We start from the raw sequence: 17,680 nt of genomic DNA, 5'->3' as shown, positions 1-17,680 counted from the left end.
TATTACCTCAGCACACTGTGGATGGGTCGGAATGTTGCATGCAGCACATTTTCTGATTAGGTTTTTGTGGATTGACTATGCTATCCAAACCTTACACAGTTTGCATGCTTTTGGCATTCTTTTTCCTAATGCATCAATTAGGATATTCACAAGATTCACCTTATTCATTTTCTTTGTCGGAATATGTTGGTTTATGTATATTTTCTTTATGAGTCTCTTGACCACTTGGATTTTATTTGGAACTTCTTCAATTATTTTCAAGATGTTTTCATTAGATTTGTTCCAGTTTGAAGGATTATATCCTTCTAATATATCTATGAATGCTTTTGTATCTTTTTGGTTAGGACTGTTGCTGATTTCATAGATGAGAAATGCCAGTTCCCTTCCTGCTACCTCATCGTATTGCGAATCTGCTAAACACGCCAAATTACGCCACCTCTTCCCGCAGTTGGAACTTACTGCCATCTTGTTCTGATTTATAGTATTACACTTGATAAACTAACTTAGAAGACGCTTTATCCTACTATTTTCACACTAATCTTATCACCGATAGTTTACGAACACTTCTAGATATTTCTCAAATTCTAGTCGTATGTTAAACTTGTGATATCTGTTGATTAATCTGACTTCACGCGGGGTACGTCTCACCAAGCAAGATGGCTACTACGAGGGAAGAGAGAGAGAGATGAGATAGAGAGAGAGAGAGATGACGAGAGAGAGAGAGAGAGAGAAGAGAGAGAGAGAGAGAGAGAGAGAGAGAGTATATCTGTCATAACCCATAACACCAGAAAGTAAAGTAAAAATTGTAAACAATTCTTTATATTCAAACAAGTGGAACTAAGTACTGTCAAAGGTAGTAAACCGAGTTTCAGGCTGGTAATGAAGATGAGAGATGCAGTTGTTAAATTATGCACCAATTTTTTAAGGCATTTTGTATTTTTTCTAAATATAAAATCCAGAGCATTTTATATAGGAGTATTCCTGAAACAAGCTGGAAATATGTTACTGAAGCTTGGTAACAAAGTAGCTAATTGGTGGGAGGCAGTTTTAATACAGCAGCATCTCAACCAATGCTTTAGGGGGTGTAGTCTTTCTGATAAAGTCTGTTAAACCTTTGTGGACGGGCGTCCTCAAATGGCAACTATTTATAGCTTCAGGGTAAATTCCAGGTATCATCCTCTTAAAATCAACATTTTGCGCCAAACAGTTTGAACAAAATTTGAGGGAAAAGTGTTCAAATTACTTCCATGGGTCAGAAATGACTCATGGCAACTCTTTATAGAGTCTGTACAGGAAAGAGAGATCAGTTTGCCTTAAGATTTCAGGGGGGGGAATGTACTGCAGCTCTAGAGGCTCCACACACAGTTGGAAATACTTTATATCAACTTCCCATGGAAGGTATAGAAATTTTCTAAAGTTTTATTCTTATACCATGTGCACATGCATATATCTTCCTCTTTCTATGGATGTGTTTTATTTATTGCCCAACCTTAAATTTAGCTTGGTCAAGGGGTGTGCTTAATATACATTTCAGCCCAGACTGTGAGGGTTAAGTAACAAAGACCCTACATTACAGCCTGCACTTCAGTGTTTTGAAGATATCTTAGAGCTAACAACAATTCCATATAGTCCCAAGCTTAAACTAACCTGTACTTTACACTTGCCATAAAGTTTCAGAGATTTATCTAAAAATGTATCACGTCAAAAGTGGTGGCACAGGACTAAATAATCACAGTTTGGTAGCTGTTGGATAAAGTTTTCTCTGGGCTTCTTGAAGTTTTCAAGAGTAATGCTTGGCTTAGACAAAATTTTAGTGTTGGTTTGCCAATATATTTCTCTTTCCATTGCTACAAATTCCTTTTGAATCCTCAAAATTAACTCTGAGAATGTAGTGTTGGGTATGCCAGAATTTCAAGATGAATACTGGTGTCCACCAGGAATCAATGAGAATTCATTATTTTACCCTCACAGTCCAGGCTAATATACACTAATGCATAAACCCATGACCGGGCTAAATTCAAGAACAGCCAATTTACAAGAAAAACCCGAAAAATACCCATCAATGGAAAGAGGAAGATATGTTTATTCTCATGGTATAAAAAAAATTATAAAAAAATGTCTATACCTACCATGGGAAGATGAATGAAAATATTTCCCACCCCTTGAAGCTATAAGAGTTCCTTCTAATATTTCTTTGATGTTATTTTGTGAAATTATAATTACAGGTCACACAATATCATCACAGATAAAAACTAAAAGTAGTAACAAATTCTTAGCATGTTTATTGTAAAGTATTTAAGATGCATTCTTGGATGGGAAGTTGTGACAACTTTCCCCTTTACCATCTCAAGCAAGACTGAGTCTCTCAGCTCACTCTGACTCTTACACAGTAATCTGAAGAGTTGCCAGTAGTGATAAATGGAACTAGGAACATTTTTACCACAACATTTGTTCACACTGCATGGCACCAAATCTTGAACATATATTTATGTTACCAGTTGACAAGGGGTTAACACAAAAATGGAAAAGCTACAAAAGAATAATGAAAGGGAGGCCCTAAGCTAGTTTAAAGACAAGGAGGACTAAATTAGTTTACAGATAACCTGTTCCTAATTTCCTATTGAGATCAGATTAAGATTTAGGCTTAAAGTGGTAAGAATTCATTAGAAGTCTAATTCTGTAAAAGGGAAGCCTGGAGTAAAGACATTTTTGGTAGTAACAAAACAGGTGTTGATGTAGGAAAAACCTTTTTTTGATAGCTGCTGTTCATCCTCAAAGGAGTTACAGTCTCAAGCTCCCCCCAGGGTTCCATAAGTCAGATCAACCAATTACAAAGCATTCTCTTATAGGAGTTGGTCTTGGCCCAGAATAGTGCTTGTTGGCACAGTGATAGAATATAAAGTAATCAAGACAGATGGGCTCTATCTCCTGTAATACAACGATAACATAGGCTCTATGTCATATTCACACAGATGTAGCAAGTCAATGCCATCTTCATCACATGCCAGGTCTGTGGAAGATAAATGTTCACCCAAGTCACATGCCTTTTTGTCAGGGAAAGTGGGTGGATTTGAGGGCTCACGAAGGCTACCAAATATAGGTTTTTCCTTCATCAAAACCTGATTTTTGATAGATTAGCCGCTGTTTGTCCTCAAAGGAACTTACAAAAGAAATTGACAAGTGACGAAATGGCTTAGCTCCTAGTAATAAATCCTAACAACCTAGATCAAGTTTGGGTCAAAGGTATAGTCACAGGTTATTAATCATTTTCTTTATTCCGGATACCAATAGAATTTGGCAATAAAGAACTGGGAACAACACACGAACCAATATGTATTATTCTTGTAGTTCGAAGATGGCTTAACTAATTATGTTGGGTCTGGCTGTGGGATTATTGCGCCTTCCCCAGCAATATCTCAGCACGACCTGCACTCTCATAGCAATAGTGTTTAAGGAATTTTCACAGGTTATCTACAGTTTCTTTATTCTTGATACCTATTCAGGTCTAGCAATAAAGAACAGGAGGCACACAAACTTACAAATGTACTATCCATTGTGGTTCTACAGTGACTTACCTAATTATGTTGGGTCTGGCTGCAGGATTATTGCACCTTCACCAGTGGAATCACAGACTTCTTCAAAGAAAACATTTCCAAAGACAGTTAACAATGTACTCACCTTTTGGATGTCATGCGACTTAGGAAAGGAGTAAAGGTCTGCCTTTTAATGAAGGCCACTAAAATAATTCTCGGCCCATGCAGAGAATGGTTTGTTTGTGCTAAGGTGTAGGAAAATAGGACCATCTGGGATGTTTGCCCCGACACCTAGGTAAACCTTGAGTGCTTGAGCCAGGCATAATATTTTAAAAGACAGGGACCTTTGTCTAGGAGAATCAAGGGACAAGTAGACACCTCCTCCACTTCACAACACTTCACTTAATTACAAGGTTAACATTGTTAACTAAGACACAAGACTGGCAATGGTATGGGAAGGAAGCATGGGAGCCAGGTGCAGGAGCAAGTGGAGAAAATTAACACGGGCCAGTAGGATTGTAGGCATAGGAACCTGGTAAAGGAGTCTGTGATAGAGATGAAGGAGGACTAGGAATGGGAGAAACAGCAGCAGGAGGGAAAGAAATAGCGGCATCCTCTACCTCTGCAGGTAAAGGCATAGCCCTTAGGGTAGATCTACTTTTAGCTCTAAGAGCCTTCTTCCTCTTCCTATCCTTGTCTAATTCCTCTGAATGGGACTTGAAAATCTTCCACTGGTGTTCATCCCACCCTTGCCTACCGAGCATGCAAGATCTTTGGAATACTCTTGCCCTCTACACTATTTTAATACACTTAGTAAGAGTATCATAAATCAGTTTAAATAATATAGTCCTACATCCTTCAGTGCAATACCGAATCCCAGAAGAGCTAGAATCTGACATATTAATGGCAAAGCAATAAAGCTAACCTTAGCTTATAAGCTAACTAGCAAAAAACAGCATTCAAGATGAACACTTCAAAAACCTTGGAAAAAGATCCAAAAGATGAAGCAAGGACTGCACATAAACCACTGATATTAATCGAGAGCCAGCAGAAAACAAATTGGAAGGCTATACTATTTTGTACCTAATAATCCAAAAAGTGAGCCACCCACCAAAAAATGATATTGTTATGATACAATAAAGTTTGTTCATACTTACCTGGCAGATATATATATAGCTGTATTTTCTGAAGTCCGACAGAAATTCAAAAACTTCCGCACACGCAGTGGTCGGCCAGGTGGTTAGTACCCATTCCCGCCGCTGGGAGGCGGGTATCAGGAACCATTCCCATTTTCTATTCATAATTTTTATTTCCACTATCCCCTGAGGGGAGGTGGGTGGGTACTTAATTATATATATCTGCCAGGTAAGTATGAACAAACTTTATTGTATCATAACAATATCATTTTGTTCATGAAACTTACCTGTCAGATATATATATATCTGAATCCCACCGTTGGAGGTGGGAAGGGACAGAATAGAAGGATTTTGGGAAACAAATGCATGCAGATGATTTATTGCCACGTAAGTCTGCTTGTGCTACTAGAGTTGCCAACGAGGTAGAGACCTATAAAGCTGGTGCACTCCAGATGATCTGTCAACAGGGGCGAGACCACAACGTGACTAGACCATATTGACCATACCATGAGGGCTAAGAAGTAAAATAAATATATATATAAAAATATATATCACCACCTGACCAACCTAGCCAAAGTTAAGGTGTGTTAACTAAGGCTTAAGAGTTAAGAAGTCACCGTTGTCGGCGACTCAACTACTAAATTAAGAGCTCTTCCTAACCATTTTCTACAGGATAGGATGAGTGGTACTACTTGCCCCCAAGATTGTGTCTGCAGACACGTATGGCCCTAGCGAGCAGCAGATCTCATATGCCATCTTCACATCTCGCAGGGAGTGTGAATTTAACACAGAGTTGCTTCGCTAAAATATGGTACTCAGGATGTTGCTGAGTGCCATGCTCTGTTGAAATGCTTCCGAGGCCGCGCCCTCACCTCGTGAGCATTCAAATAAAAAATTTCAAATCTTTGTGCAAACACAATGAAGGAGCTTTTTTGAAAGAACTCCTTAACAATAAAGCCAGGGTGTTCTTCGATATGGGCAAGTCTAGTCTTTTCGGAACACTGCAGATTGTCCGTACGACTTCGACTTTCTTGAGTTTTATGTAGATAAAACTTGAGAGACCTGACAGGGCACAGGACTCTCTCTGGCTCCTGCCCAATAACTTGTGCCATCCTTGATTCCAAGCTCCTGGCCCAAGAACAAGACGGGTTTCCATTCTTAGGCCACAACGGAAGGCTTAGAGAACGCACCGCCTTGTGTTCTCTAATGCCAAAACTTCTGACGATGGCTGAAAACCGCACTAACCCTCTTTGTCGTATCTAGGGTGGTTAGAAAAAGGCCTTCCTGATCACGTGCATGAAGTTAACAGGTAGGAGATGTTCGAATGCTTTGACATCAAGAACTTCAGACTATGTCTAAGTTCCATATTGAAAGCTTCGATCTGGACATGCACAGTCAGTCAGTCTGTACTAAAGTCAGGTGACCTCTGGAACCAGTTGACCAGTCAGACGAATCAAGGACAGCAAGGCTGTACCCTGAAGACCATAAGGCACTATTCTTCGCTGAAGAATGAGTGTCTGGACTGCCTGGGCGATTCAAGCTAAGCAAACCTTGGGGGGTGTATCAACGCAACCCAACGTCGTTAGCGAATCAACTCCTGAGCCATTCCTGACTCGAGCTTCTGGTGCCAGGAGAAAGGAGCGAGGAGCAAAAAGGCGATTCAGTCCCGAAGGACGAATGCCTGACAGTCCAACCTGGTCTCATGTTAAACGATCATCGGGTGTATAAACGCAACCGACTTCGTCAACAAGAAACTCAGGGCTACTATATGTCTCCTGATCTCGCACGAGTGTCTGACTCCGAGAAAACAGGTGAGACAAAAAGTAGATGGTGAGCGAGTTTCGAGATTCCACAGAACTCAAAGATCGTGAAGGGCTTTGTTGTTTGACAGAAGCAAATCTCTGAGCCCAAAGGCCGTCAACAACATATTTGCGTATTCTTTAATAGTTGTGACTCCCAGCTTATCCCATTCTTCAAACGGAAAGGGAAGACGGCAATCTTATGCTGTCAACATCTCGATAGTCTGAACGTAGTCAGACTCAGAGCGGAGAGGTTATAGGTACCTTTCGTGTTAAAGTAGACCGACTCTCTCGGAAAAGGTCCTTGGAAGGACGTGACCTCTGTGAATCTAGGATCTTGAAGGCCAACATGGGGCGATTAGCGTCATTGTCGGCTCCCTGATGGTATAAATCATCTTATTCATTTCCTAAAGCGTTTGAAAAAGGGGAAAAAAGAGACTAAACATCCATCCCCATTCAATATCATAGCGAAGAGATGAATGAAAGGACGTCCCTAAAGTCTCCATAACTCTCAACATACTTCTAAAGAAAGATTCCACTCGGAAGTCAGTAGTTGCTGCCGTCGATCGAGACAATTCGTACGGACTTTTGCAATCCTGTAACGATCCTCTAGAGGATCGTTACATTCTACGCCTGTTGTTATAATAGGCTCTTTCTCGTAAACCCGAACAGGGACCGAGAGAAGATACTTCCTAAGATATGAGAGAGCTGTGGAAGATCAGAGTTGATATGGACCACTGGTTCCAAAAACTCGTTTCCAGGACTGGAGGGACGACTGAATTGCTTCCACTTCTTTCAGATTATGATCCAGGACATCTGAAACCCTCTCCAGATGTCCGGCACCTTCTTTCTATCACCTCAAGTGATACTTAACGCACCGATAGATGTTTCAGGAATCATTCCTAGATCTTTAATAAAATTTCAGTTTCCCGGTAGGAAAAAACTGTAGAGGTCTGAATTGCAGTCTATTCAGGAAACAAACTTCTTTAGGAAGGAAATGGTCCCCAGCAAGCTCATCCATTCCCTCACACAGTATGTTTACTTCCCTAATAAGGCTGCGCTTTGCCTAAGCAGGAGAGCATATAATAGTGCAATGTTGCGGTAGACTCGTAGTCCTATACCGTGCGGTAACGCGCACCGAAAGGAGTAAGAGATATCTCTGAGAACATAGTAAGGCAAAACGAATGCAATGTTTATTCATTCATGTAAGAAATCCCCTCAATCTTAGGCTAAAGTCCGTGATTGTAGGGCAGAGATACAGTTAGTCAGTCAATCCCGCAGGAGAGAGAGAGACGTAACTGCCAGCACAGAGATACGGTTAGTCAGTCAATCCCGCAGGAGAGAGAGACGTAACCTACCGCGCATGACAGCGAACGAGCTGGTACTGGCTCGTTTGGACTGGAGGAGAGGACAGTGACAGCAGCAGCTTACGATCGTCGTCTCTTAACTTTATGCCTGGGTTGCCAGCTACCCTATTCTACGAAGAAATAGGTCCGTTATTTTTAGCATAAAGAGACTCTCAAGCTGGTATATTTAAGCGAAACAGAAAACGCTAAATATATAGATGCGTTTGTGTCGTCATAACACTACCATACAACGGTAAAAGATAAATCGGAAACTCCTGGAAGGCTGCAGGGAGTAACGATTAAATGTCCTTAAAATGATAAACAATAGACCTCTCGGTTGCCATCCGAAGAGGTAACTACAGCAAGCGTATATGACTTGAACCAACCAGTAGTAAAATGACGCAAGGCAAAATATGATATTATATTACAATAAAGTTTTTTCATACTTACCTGGCAGACATATATACTATAGCTGAATTCGGAAATACAGCTACATACATATCTGACAGGCAAGTTTCATGAACAAAACTCAGAGAATTGAAGCGGACAGCTCAAGCTTCTTATGTTATTGGACATAAGCGTTCATTGACGTAGTCTACAAGTCTATTTCTTGTACGAGTCTGCGAATGATGAATGAGAGCTCTTCCGAATCTTGTCAATAAGAGCTTATCCGCTTACGCAATATAAAGTTAATGAGAAGTTTGTCAATGAGAACTAACCCATTTACGGGACAAAGAGATATTTTGTCAATGAGGGGATACCCACTTACTTGACAAAACGATAGTATATTGTCAATGGGGGAAAATCACTGAATTGACAAAATGTAATCCAGGAAGTCGAGCATTTTATTTTCGATTCCCGTCTCAAACGAGGAAGGGGCAAGAATCCTGTTAAGAGACGGCTTACGACAGGTAGAACGACGATGTTCAATTCGGCAGCGTAGTCCTGACTAGGAACTAACAAAATCTATCATCTGAAAAGCCCTTTCAGATGGGCTAAAAAGCTTGCAAAATTATCCTGGGAAGAGGAAGAAACTCTCCAACCAGCTTCCTCTCCCGTATCACAACTAGTGCCTGGGAAGAAACTCTCCAAACCACTTCCTCTCCCGTCACAACTTGCCGCTAAAGCTTAAAATTTATCGGCAGTATGGCAAAGGAAGTCCTGTCTTGCGCTTTCCTGAAGAGCGTCCTTTTGATGAGTGCCTTTGCAAGAATCCTACTGAACGTTGCCGAGAGTCCTGACGTGCAGGACGTCGAGCTTTTACATAACCCATAGCTGCCTTACCGCAAAGTCTTGACTGCGGTAGAGTAAAAGAGATCTTTCCTTGAGCTTTCCATAACTCCATCCAATCCTGGACTTTACGAAAAGCAATATTAACTGACAGAGACCTCTATAATTCACGAAACCCGTGGTCTTGCTGGGTTTCGAAAACGAAGTTGCCTTTTCACTTTAAGCTTCCTCCGAAGCACTGCTTACTTCACATTCTTCGCAGGCGATGTAGAAGGGATCACCGAAGTTAGGTAAAAAATCTTTAGGCCCAAATCAGCTTGAAGACTTCAACAGAAACGTTCAGCCAGGCGACACACCTGGCGTGCGCTGGCGCGCGCGCTCGGCGTCCACTGGGCCGAGCAGCGAGCACGCTCGGGGCGTCCACTGGCGAGCAGCGAGCACGCTCGGCGTCCACTGGCGAGCAGCGAGCACTCTCGGCGTCCACTGGCGCGCGCTCGGTATCCACTGGCGTGCGCTCGGCGTCTACTGGTGCGCGCTTGGCGTGCACCCGCGCGCGCCTGGCGTCCATTCGAACGTCCCGTCCAAGCCGAGCGTCAAAAGAAGCGTGCAGAAAAGCGTCACGCTCCTGACAGGCGTCAATGCAAGCGAAACTGCCTTCAGGGAAGAGCATTAGACATCTCGGAGAGAAAACCGACTGCACGAAGCAGTCTCAGGTGAAGGGTTGTGATCGTTTGTGAGAATACGCGGGGCGAGGGAACGCCTTCTTATTCTCACAGCAACAAAGCTAGGACGTCCGCGCTCAAAAGCGTCCTGCTAATATGACTTGCTTTCCCTTTTCTCGGTGGAAAGACGTACACGAGTTCAGGCGACGTTCGCCTTCTTACTTCTCACTGCAACGCATGACGAGAGAGAGAGAGAGGACGTGAAACGTCCTCTTCTATAAAGCTTCTATTTAGAGGGCGCGAGTCCTTCCGAAAGCTCCAAACCCTGCGCAGGGAGGACGCTTCGGAGGACGAGAAGCAATCCTTCAGGATTCGTGCACGCACTTTGGCAGCCTGGGAGTATCTTCAGGTCTGCCGAAGGCACGTCAGATCGGTGGGAGTTCCTCGTAACCCTCCTTCGGCTTTCAACATGCTCTCTCCCTGTTCCTGGGAGTCAAGCAGAGGTCCCGGCCTAGAGGCGAAATAAGGCCGATCTGACGCACCCTCCACTACACAAGGGGCACTGTCACTGCACTTAGCCACTTCACTTTTGCTCTATAAAGCCCGCACTTTCGATTCTAAGTTACGAATCGATAGAGTATCAGAGAAAGGTCAATACCCTCTACAGAAACTGTTTAGGGCCCGAAGGCAACATTACAGGGTTAGGAGTAACAACTACAGAAGTAGCACTCTTCACCACAATGATAGGAGAGCAAGCACCTTAGATTCCAAGATACAGATGGAATCTATAACGTAAAGGGCATTACCTCACGAGACATATTTATAGCCCGTAGGCCATACTACAGGGTTAGGCAAAATAAAGTCTACAGGTAGGTTAGCCTACCCTGACTTTTGTTTACTGATTAATTGCGTACATACGAATCATACGTCTTCCTTACGGACTTAGACAAAGTCTCACACTCCTTACATGACAAATCTCAACAAAGAAGCAAGACACATAGCCCTCGTGCATATCGAGTGCGGAACTACCGAAGCTTTCGGTAGCCACACCCTATCCTAGCAGACAACACCCTCTGAAACTAGCCTAACTAGATTCAGATATACAAAAATGAATCATATTCAAAACAATTTAAGATAGCGTATGCCTAGCCACAAATCCAAGTCAATAAATCAAAAGACAATTAGGATATTTAGCGGCAATGAAGTTTCCAAAATCCTAAGACGGAGGTACTGAAAACAGGTGTTTCCAGCACCGGCGACAGAAAAATTATGAATAGAAAATGGGAGTGGTTCCTGATACCCGCCTCCCAGCGGCAGGAATGGGTACTAACCACCTGGCCGACCACTGTGTGTGCCGGAAGTTTTTGAATTTCTGTCGGACTTCAGAAAATACAGCTATATATATATCAGACAGGTAAGTTTCATGAACAAAAGTTGAATTTTGTGCTGCTGAGGTAGAAAGCTTTCTACCTCGACAGCTTGGTATGTCAAGTGTAAAAAAGTTAGGCTACCCCAATTTACCCTTTGGTAACTTCAAATTACCTATCAATCTTAAAAGGCCATTGTACATTGCGTAATAAGTTTCAATAAACACATAGTCTAATATTATTGCCTTAATAGTAAATCTCACTGTGTTAAACAAGAAAAAACAGCATGGCAATTACAGTGTAGCCTACCAATCTATCCTTAACTTCTCGCCTTGCAAGAAGCTTACTGGGTCCCAATTTAAACAAAAATAAGCTTGCCTGTTAAAAGGTTAAGAAACTACAACTTTCTAATGAGCCTTAAAACTTTACACAAGCCTGACTTGTGTAAAGTTGGAGAATAGTGTGTGTAGTCGAACGCAATTCCGGAGTACATCCCGGGGACAAGTGAACTCTTAGACAAACAAATGTAATGAAGATGGCGTCGACTTGTTGTCACATCTGTGCAAGTATGAAATAGAGCCTACATAATCGTTGTAGGACAGGAGATGAGCCCTCCTGTCCTGAGTCCTTTATATTCTATCAGTACCAATAAGTACTATTCTGGCCATGACCAACTGTAAGAGAATTCTTTGTAATTGGTTGGTCTGTCTTATGGAGCCCTGGGGGGAACTGTGAGAGTGTAACTCCTTTGAGGACGAACATTGGCTATGCTATCAATAACATCAACTTGCCTTCGGGATTTATGTATAAATTTTTTTTTATTCATCTTGCAATCAATGGAAACAATGATTGGAAAGTAAACAAACACAGGACATAATATTACCTGTCTTTATATCCACGATATGCAGGGTCTTGTCACGGCATGAAATAGTAGCAATCTTGGTTGTTGCTGATGCTGCTGTAACCTGAGAGGTAAAGAACAAGACCCAGCTGACAAGGTTGACTTGCTCTCTTGTCACACGGTGAAGATTTGGCACAGAACTCCCAACACCAACATTGCCACTGCCAACTCTGTGATCATTCTCCACAACCAACAAAGGTCCTGGTGAATCACCAGAAGGCTCACCAGGAATCTGTAAGATAAAAACGCCACCATGTATCACTACAGGTTAATTATAGACTCAAAAAAAAAAAATACATTCAATACTATGTAATACCTCCAATTCATAATCCATACCTGTATTCTTGCTGATTTAGAAAGAGAAGCTTCTGGAAGAATATGAATGACATCAACTGGTTGAACTGTTGTCACAACAGGCTGGGGTCTTGAAGGCGGTCCCTGCGCTACCGGGGGAGGGGTTGAAGCACGAGAAGGAGGGGCCACAGGAGTTCTATCATACATAGCGGGACGGCCTCGCTTTCTTTTGACAACAATTGGCTGAGGGTCATCATGCTTGCGTTTACCTGATGCTATAGGTGTGCAGGATCCCTGAGTTTCAAGTGCTTTCTCTGACCTGAAAGGGTTTTGCAATTTCTATACTTTGTAACAGATTTAGGATAGTCATCACTAACCTAAACAATTAATTTACCTTATATATATGAAATGGTAGTAAACACTGAATAAGAATTTAGATAATGTAGATGCTGCCATTAATATTTGTTTTCACCATTACAGTAATTCATTTTCATAAACTTCAACAGACAAAAATCTTTCTTAAGAGCCCTATGAGTCTAGAAATGTGACTACCTTAATGGGTCTCTGTGAATAATTCATAATATTAACATTTGGGGGCTACTTCACTGTGAATAATTCACAATATTACCATTTGGGGATACTTCACATTTAAGAAGAAACACTACAAAATCATAAAAAATTACAAATTTTTTACCCTTTTCTTAAGCTAACATATCTCTTGGTTTTTTGTGACTCCACCTCTTAAGCAACTAATACTATTGTTTTTTGTGACTCATGTAATTTTAGTTCTTTGTAAGCTAAGCTCTGAAATTTCAGTTTTGTCAAACTAGGAAGTGGAACGAACTGCTATGCAAATGAATTCCTATTCCAACATGCACAAATAAATGTCTAAAATATTTACATACAGATTTTCACACAAGAAAAATCTATCCATTACCTTTCCAAGCGGGCAGGAAGAGCAGCAGGCATTCCATTAAATTCCTCCGGGAGAGGAGCAGGAAGCTTGCTTGGTGTACCAGACAAACTACCACAGAATGTGTTTCGGGTGCTTGACACATTAGGCTCTACAATCTGGTCAACTTTCTCCACAACGATTTTACTTTTCTCCTGCTGACTTGAAGAAAAGCTGGCTTCATATGACTTTGAGGGGCTGTCCACCCTGTCCACAAAATAAGAAAAAAAATATTGAAAATATAAAAGGAAACATCATTATTGTTAAATAACCAAAATATTTAAATGACATTCACATACAGCTTGAAATGTCTCACATAAGTAAATGTGGATAGAATAGGAAATTATGCCAGATAACACAGCTATTTCAATTCCTAAAGAAAAGCTTTTAAATGAACTTATAGCCAATTGCAAAGTTTCAGATCAAAATATGATTGCTTATCTTCCAAATATTTCAGAAATCCCATTAGGAAACAAATGACAAGAACACTATCATTTAATTCTTTTGGTCATACAGGCAGCCCCGGTTAACGGCAGGGGTTCCTTTCCTGGGGGCCTGACACTAAGCGAAATTCAAAAGTCTACGGGCGTCACAATCCCCTTACGGTGCCCTAGACTTGTTGACTATGCCTTACACAGTGTCACAGCCAGATATTTTGCCCTAATATGTAATAGACAGTGTCACAGCCAGATATTTTGCCCTAATATGTAATAACTCTTTAATGAAAACGTGGATTTTCATTTGACTAATCATTTACAATGGTCTGCCTGGTGGTTCTACAATTTTTTAATGTCAGATTCAGTGATCTTGTTGGTAAATCTTGGCCTAGTAAAAAGAGAGAGAGAGAGAGAGAGAGAGAGAGAGAGAGAGAGAGAGAGAGAGAGAGAGAGAGAGAGAGAGAGAGAGAGAGAGAGAGAGAGAGAGAGGTATCTCCTTTTTCAGACTGCTAATGTTTCCTCCATCTCTTTATCTATCATATCTTCTAGTTAAATCAGCTAAAAAAGCAAATGAGAATGATGGAAGTATTGTTAGTAGTTATAATCGTTGCCTAAACACTGTAACCATAACCAACTGAATGATAACAATTGTTTAGCTACAACAACCGAACCGAATCTGATAACGTTTTGCTTGCATTTCAGCCATCGTACAATAGCAACAAATTACTGTAGTTTTGTTACAAATGACGTTAAGTAGAACAGGACTGATATATTTCTACGTTGTACATTTATTCGCTATGGAGAAAATACCGGCACGGAAATATAGTATAGAGTATGTACTGCGAAATTTAAGCTGCATTTGTAGCTGAAGCTGAGAAAACAATGTTCACACTGCTAATGAATATAAATTATAGTGCATCAGTAAAATGATGAAACTCGACTGCAATTAATAGTGGAGAAAATGTATTTTAATAAAATATATTCTGCAAGAGGGAGCACATTTTACTGTTGTTTTCATGCCGCTAACAGATAAATATGTAAATACTGTATTGTTATGATATAGGATGAAAATATTGAATGTAATCAGTTTTTTACACAAAATAACATGCTCCCGACACCATCTATTAACAAAAAAAAAAAACAACAATCAAGTTCATAACAAGATGTACATATTTCAGTCATATTTCAACTTAAAAGCACTTCATATAACAAAAAAATAACCTGTTTATGCTAAATAGAAGCAAGAAAATAAAGTTAAGTTGGGCAAAATAACCCTGCCTCTGCCCTCAGCTGATTTTTCCAAAGCAAAACATGGATAAACCCTTAGCCATATCATAGTTAAATAGTATCATTATAAAAAAAAACTGGTACTTAGAAAATATAAAAATGTCAAAATAAGAAATGAAACAAAAGCTATATACCTCTTTCTGGCATATACTACTATACCTATCAGTTCACAAAGTCTTGTGACAGGTGGGACTTTGCTGTAAAAAGTAATAGTATAGGAGATAAACGGCAAACAAAAACCAATAACTCACCCTTCTGTTGGAGGTATAAACATTGGCGTGATTCGCCTCTTTCCATCTGCTGTTCTTGTTTCAATTTGTTTGTTGATTGGTGCTCTTTGTGGTGTGGCAGGTGTGGGCCGCTGGCTGAATTCCCTGAAAACATGTATCTCAGGTAAAATAATCAAGATGGACTTTCCTTCACACTGGTATATTGCAGTAATTTCAGTTAAGACTATGAATATAATTTGCACTTTGCTCAGATACCAAATTTTTAACTGAAGTCATATAAAAAAATTTCATACACTATACTGGCCAACTGTGTATTAATCTTTTGAACAAAAAGACAGCTCTAAGCAAAATTTAGAAGCTTCACCACACATGACAACACTGAATGAAGACTGTGAATGAAGTATATCACTGTATAAATCAAGATGAAGCAGATCAAATAGTATATAGATTGTCACCTACCTACTACTAGCAGCCTTGGCTTTCTCGCTTTCCTCTTCCTTCAGCCGCAATATTTCCGCATTCTCTATTATAGCTGGATTCACTGAAGATGCAGATGTGACAGCAGATTTGCCATACAATTTGATATGTAGATTATTCTTGAGAGAGAAAGAGAAAATACAGCATGAAGGGCATTGCTCATACATGCAGTCAATTTCATTTAATAAATATGACAAATTTTTAATCAATTTTTATTTTTCATAGCTAACAAACCTGAGGTCTTGACAATAACTTTCCAAGCACCAGCTGATAACCAGTTAACACAATCAAAGACTGTAAAGAAAGGAATCTGTGAGATCTGGCACCTCCTGCGCGTACAAGGTGATAGCTGGTCAGAGACTGCGCAGTGGACCTCGTGACGCTCCAGTCTTTTCCCCAACCCAGGAATTATAATAAAAGAGAAAGGGGCGGCTAGAGGTGGGCTGTAAAACATTAAGACCTCAGGTTTGTTAGCTATGAAAGATACAAATTGACTAAAAATTTGTCATTTGTTCATATGAGGAACAAACCTTTGGTCTTAACAATAGGATAGGCTTATACTTGGTGGGAGTTACAAGTATCCTAAACCGGCTAGGAGTTAACCCATCTGACCACCCTTCCTAGAAGAACAAGTTCTAAAGAAGGTGGCTCAATGCCCATGAGAAGATATATAAACCAATATCTAACAACTCAGCCGTCTGGGTTGAAATACAATGATATATGAGCAGATTCATTGCATCTAAGGAACCAACCAAAGAAAATTCTGACTGTTCATATAACAAACCATATAGACACAGAGGTTTGTTGGTTTGTTATCACTCCTCACTCCCCCTTGCTTGAGAGAGAGAGGAGTATTTGCTACTAAATGGAGGGTTTGATTATTTCAACAACATAAAGCAAAACAACTATTAGTTTGACTACCTTACTCACCAGTATCAGACCAGTCCAGCATTTGATGAGTATATTCCTCAACCCGCCCGTAGGAAGAAGACAGTAACAAAGAGAAAGAAAGAGACCAGCCAACTAACTCATTCTCTTTTCCACTGGGTGGATTACACAACTTGTTGGGCAGCCACCACAGAGCACAAGGAAAATGTGTCTTAAGACCCGGGGGCAACATCTCTTAGGTAAAAAGAAGTGAACGTGGATTGACTCAACTGGGTACCAGCTCTAAAAATTCTATGAACAGCAAAGTTTTTCTTAAATGACAGGGGAACTTATTACCTTTGACATCATGTGCTCTACCCTGTACAGACTCAACAAAGAACCATCAAGAGATGAGTAAGCCTGCTTGATCGCCTCACGGATCCAGAAAGAAACGGTTTTCTTGGAAACTTCTTTTCTGGACCGACCAGTGCTAACAAAAAGCCTACGACACCTAGGTCTTAGATGGCGAGTCCTTTTAAGATAGCATCATAGAGCTCTGACAGGACATTCTTGCAGGTCATTGTTTACAAAGTCATTCAAACATTGAATAGAAAAAGAGGCAAATCTATCGTCATGCACCGAGGTTCTAGGTCTTGGCCACGAATTCCGGGACAAACTCTAAGGTCACAGACCCCAACCTCTGGTATGTTTCAAATCATAACTTAAGCTGTGAAGTTCCTCCACTCATTTCGACGAAGCCAAGGCCAACAGGAAAATTGTCTTCGGCATCAAATCTCTGTCTGATCATTGAGGCAAGCAAAACATCCCATGCTGGAGGCTTGAGTTCCCTAAGAGAACAGGTCTGCTCAAAACCCCTGAAAAACAAGGAGATCTCCCAGGATGAAGAAATGTTCACGCCTTTCAGACGTAACACCAAACTTAACACTGCTCTGTAGCCCCTGATAAGAGAAACAGAAGGGCCTCCTTTCTCACCCCTGGGGAAGACAAAAAAAAAATCTGCTATACGCTGAATGGAGGTTTTGAGTGGAGAGAAACCCCGTCGATGACACCAATCGCAGCAGACTGCCTATTTCCCCTGGTAACCTGCTGAAGAGGACTTCCTGAGGTAACAGGACATACGTCTCACTGCACCCTGAGAAAA

At 40.9% G+C, this 17,680-nt stretch overlaps 1 protein-coding gene across 1 annotated transcript in view; it reads right to left on the bottom strand.

Annotated features, from left to right (window-relative positions):
- LOC135218163 (protein HIRA-like) overlaps nucleotides 1-17,680 on the bottom strand; it is a 104,541-nt gene that overhangs the window by 40,422 nt on the left and 46,439 nt on the right. The window contains exons 9-13 of the mRNA XM_064254316.1: nucleotides 15,634-15,770; nucleotides 15,196-15,318; nucleotides 13,206-13,427; nucleotides 12,311-12,587; nucleotides 11,957-12,206 (exon numbers count right to left, since the gene is read on the bottom strand). Coding sequence (XP_064110386.1) covers nucleotides 11,957-12,206; nucleotides 12,311-12,587; nucleotides 13,206-13,427; nucleotides 15,196-15,318; nucleotides 15,634-15,770 — 1,009 coding nt within the window. The remainder of the gene's footprint in view (nucleotides 1-11,956; nucleotides 12,207-12,310; nucleotides 12,588-13,205; nucleotides 13,428-15,195; nucleotides 15,319-15,633; nucleotides 15,771-17,680) is intronic.

Source organism: Macrobrachium nipponense, chromosome 19, assembly GCF_015104395.2.
Source record: "Macrobrachium nipponense isolate FS-2020 chromosome 19, ASM1510439v2, whole genome shotgun sequence".
Classification (NCBI taxonomy): Eukaryota; Metazoa; Arthropoda; class Malacostraca; order Decapoda; family Palaemonidae; genus Macrobrachium; species Macrobrachium nipponense.
This window is presented reverse-complemented; position numbering and strand designations above follow the sequence as displayed.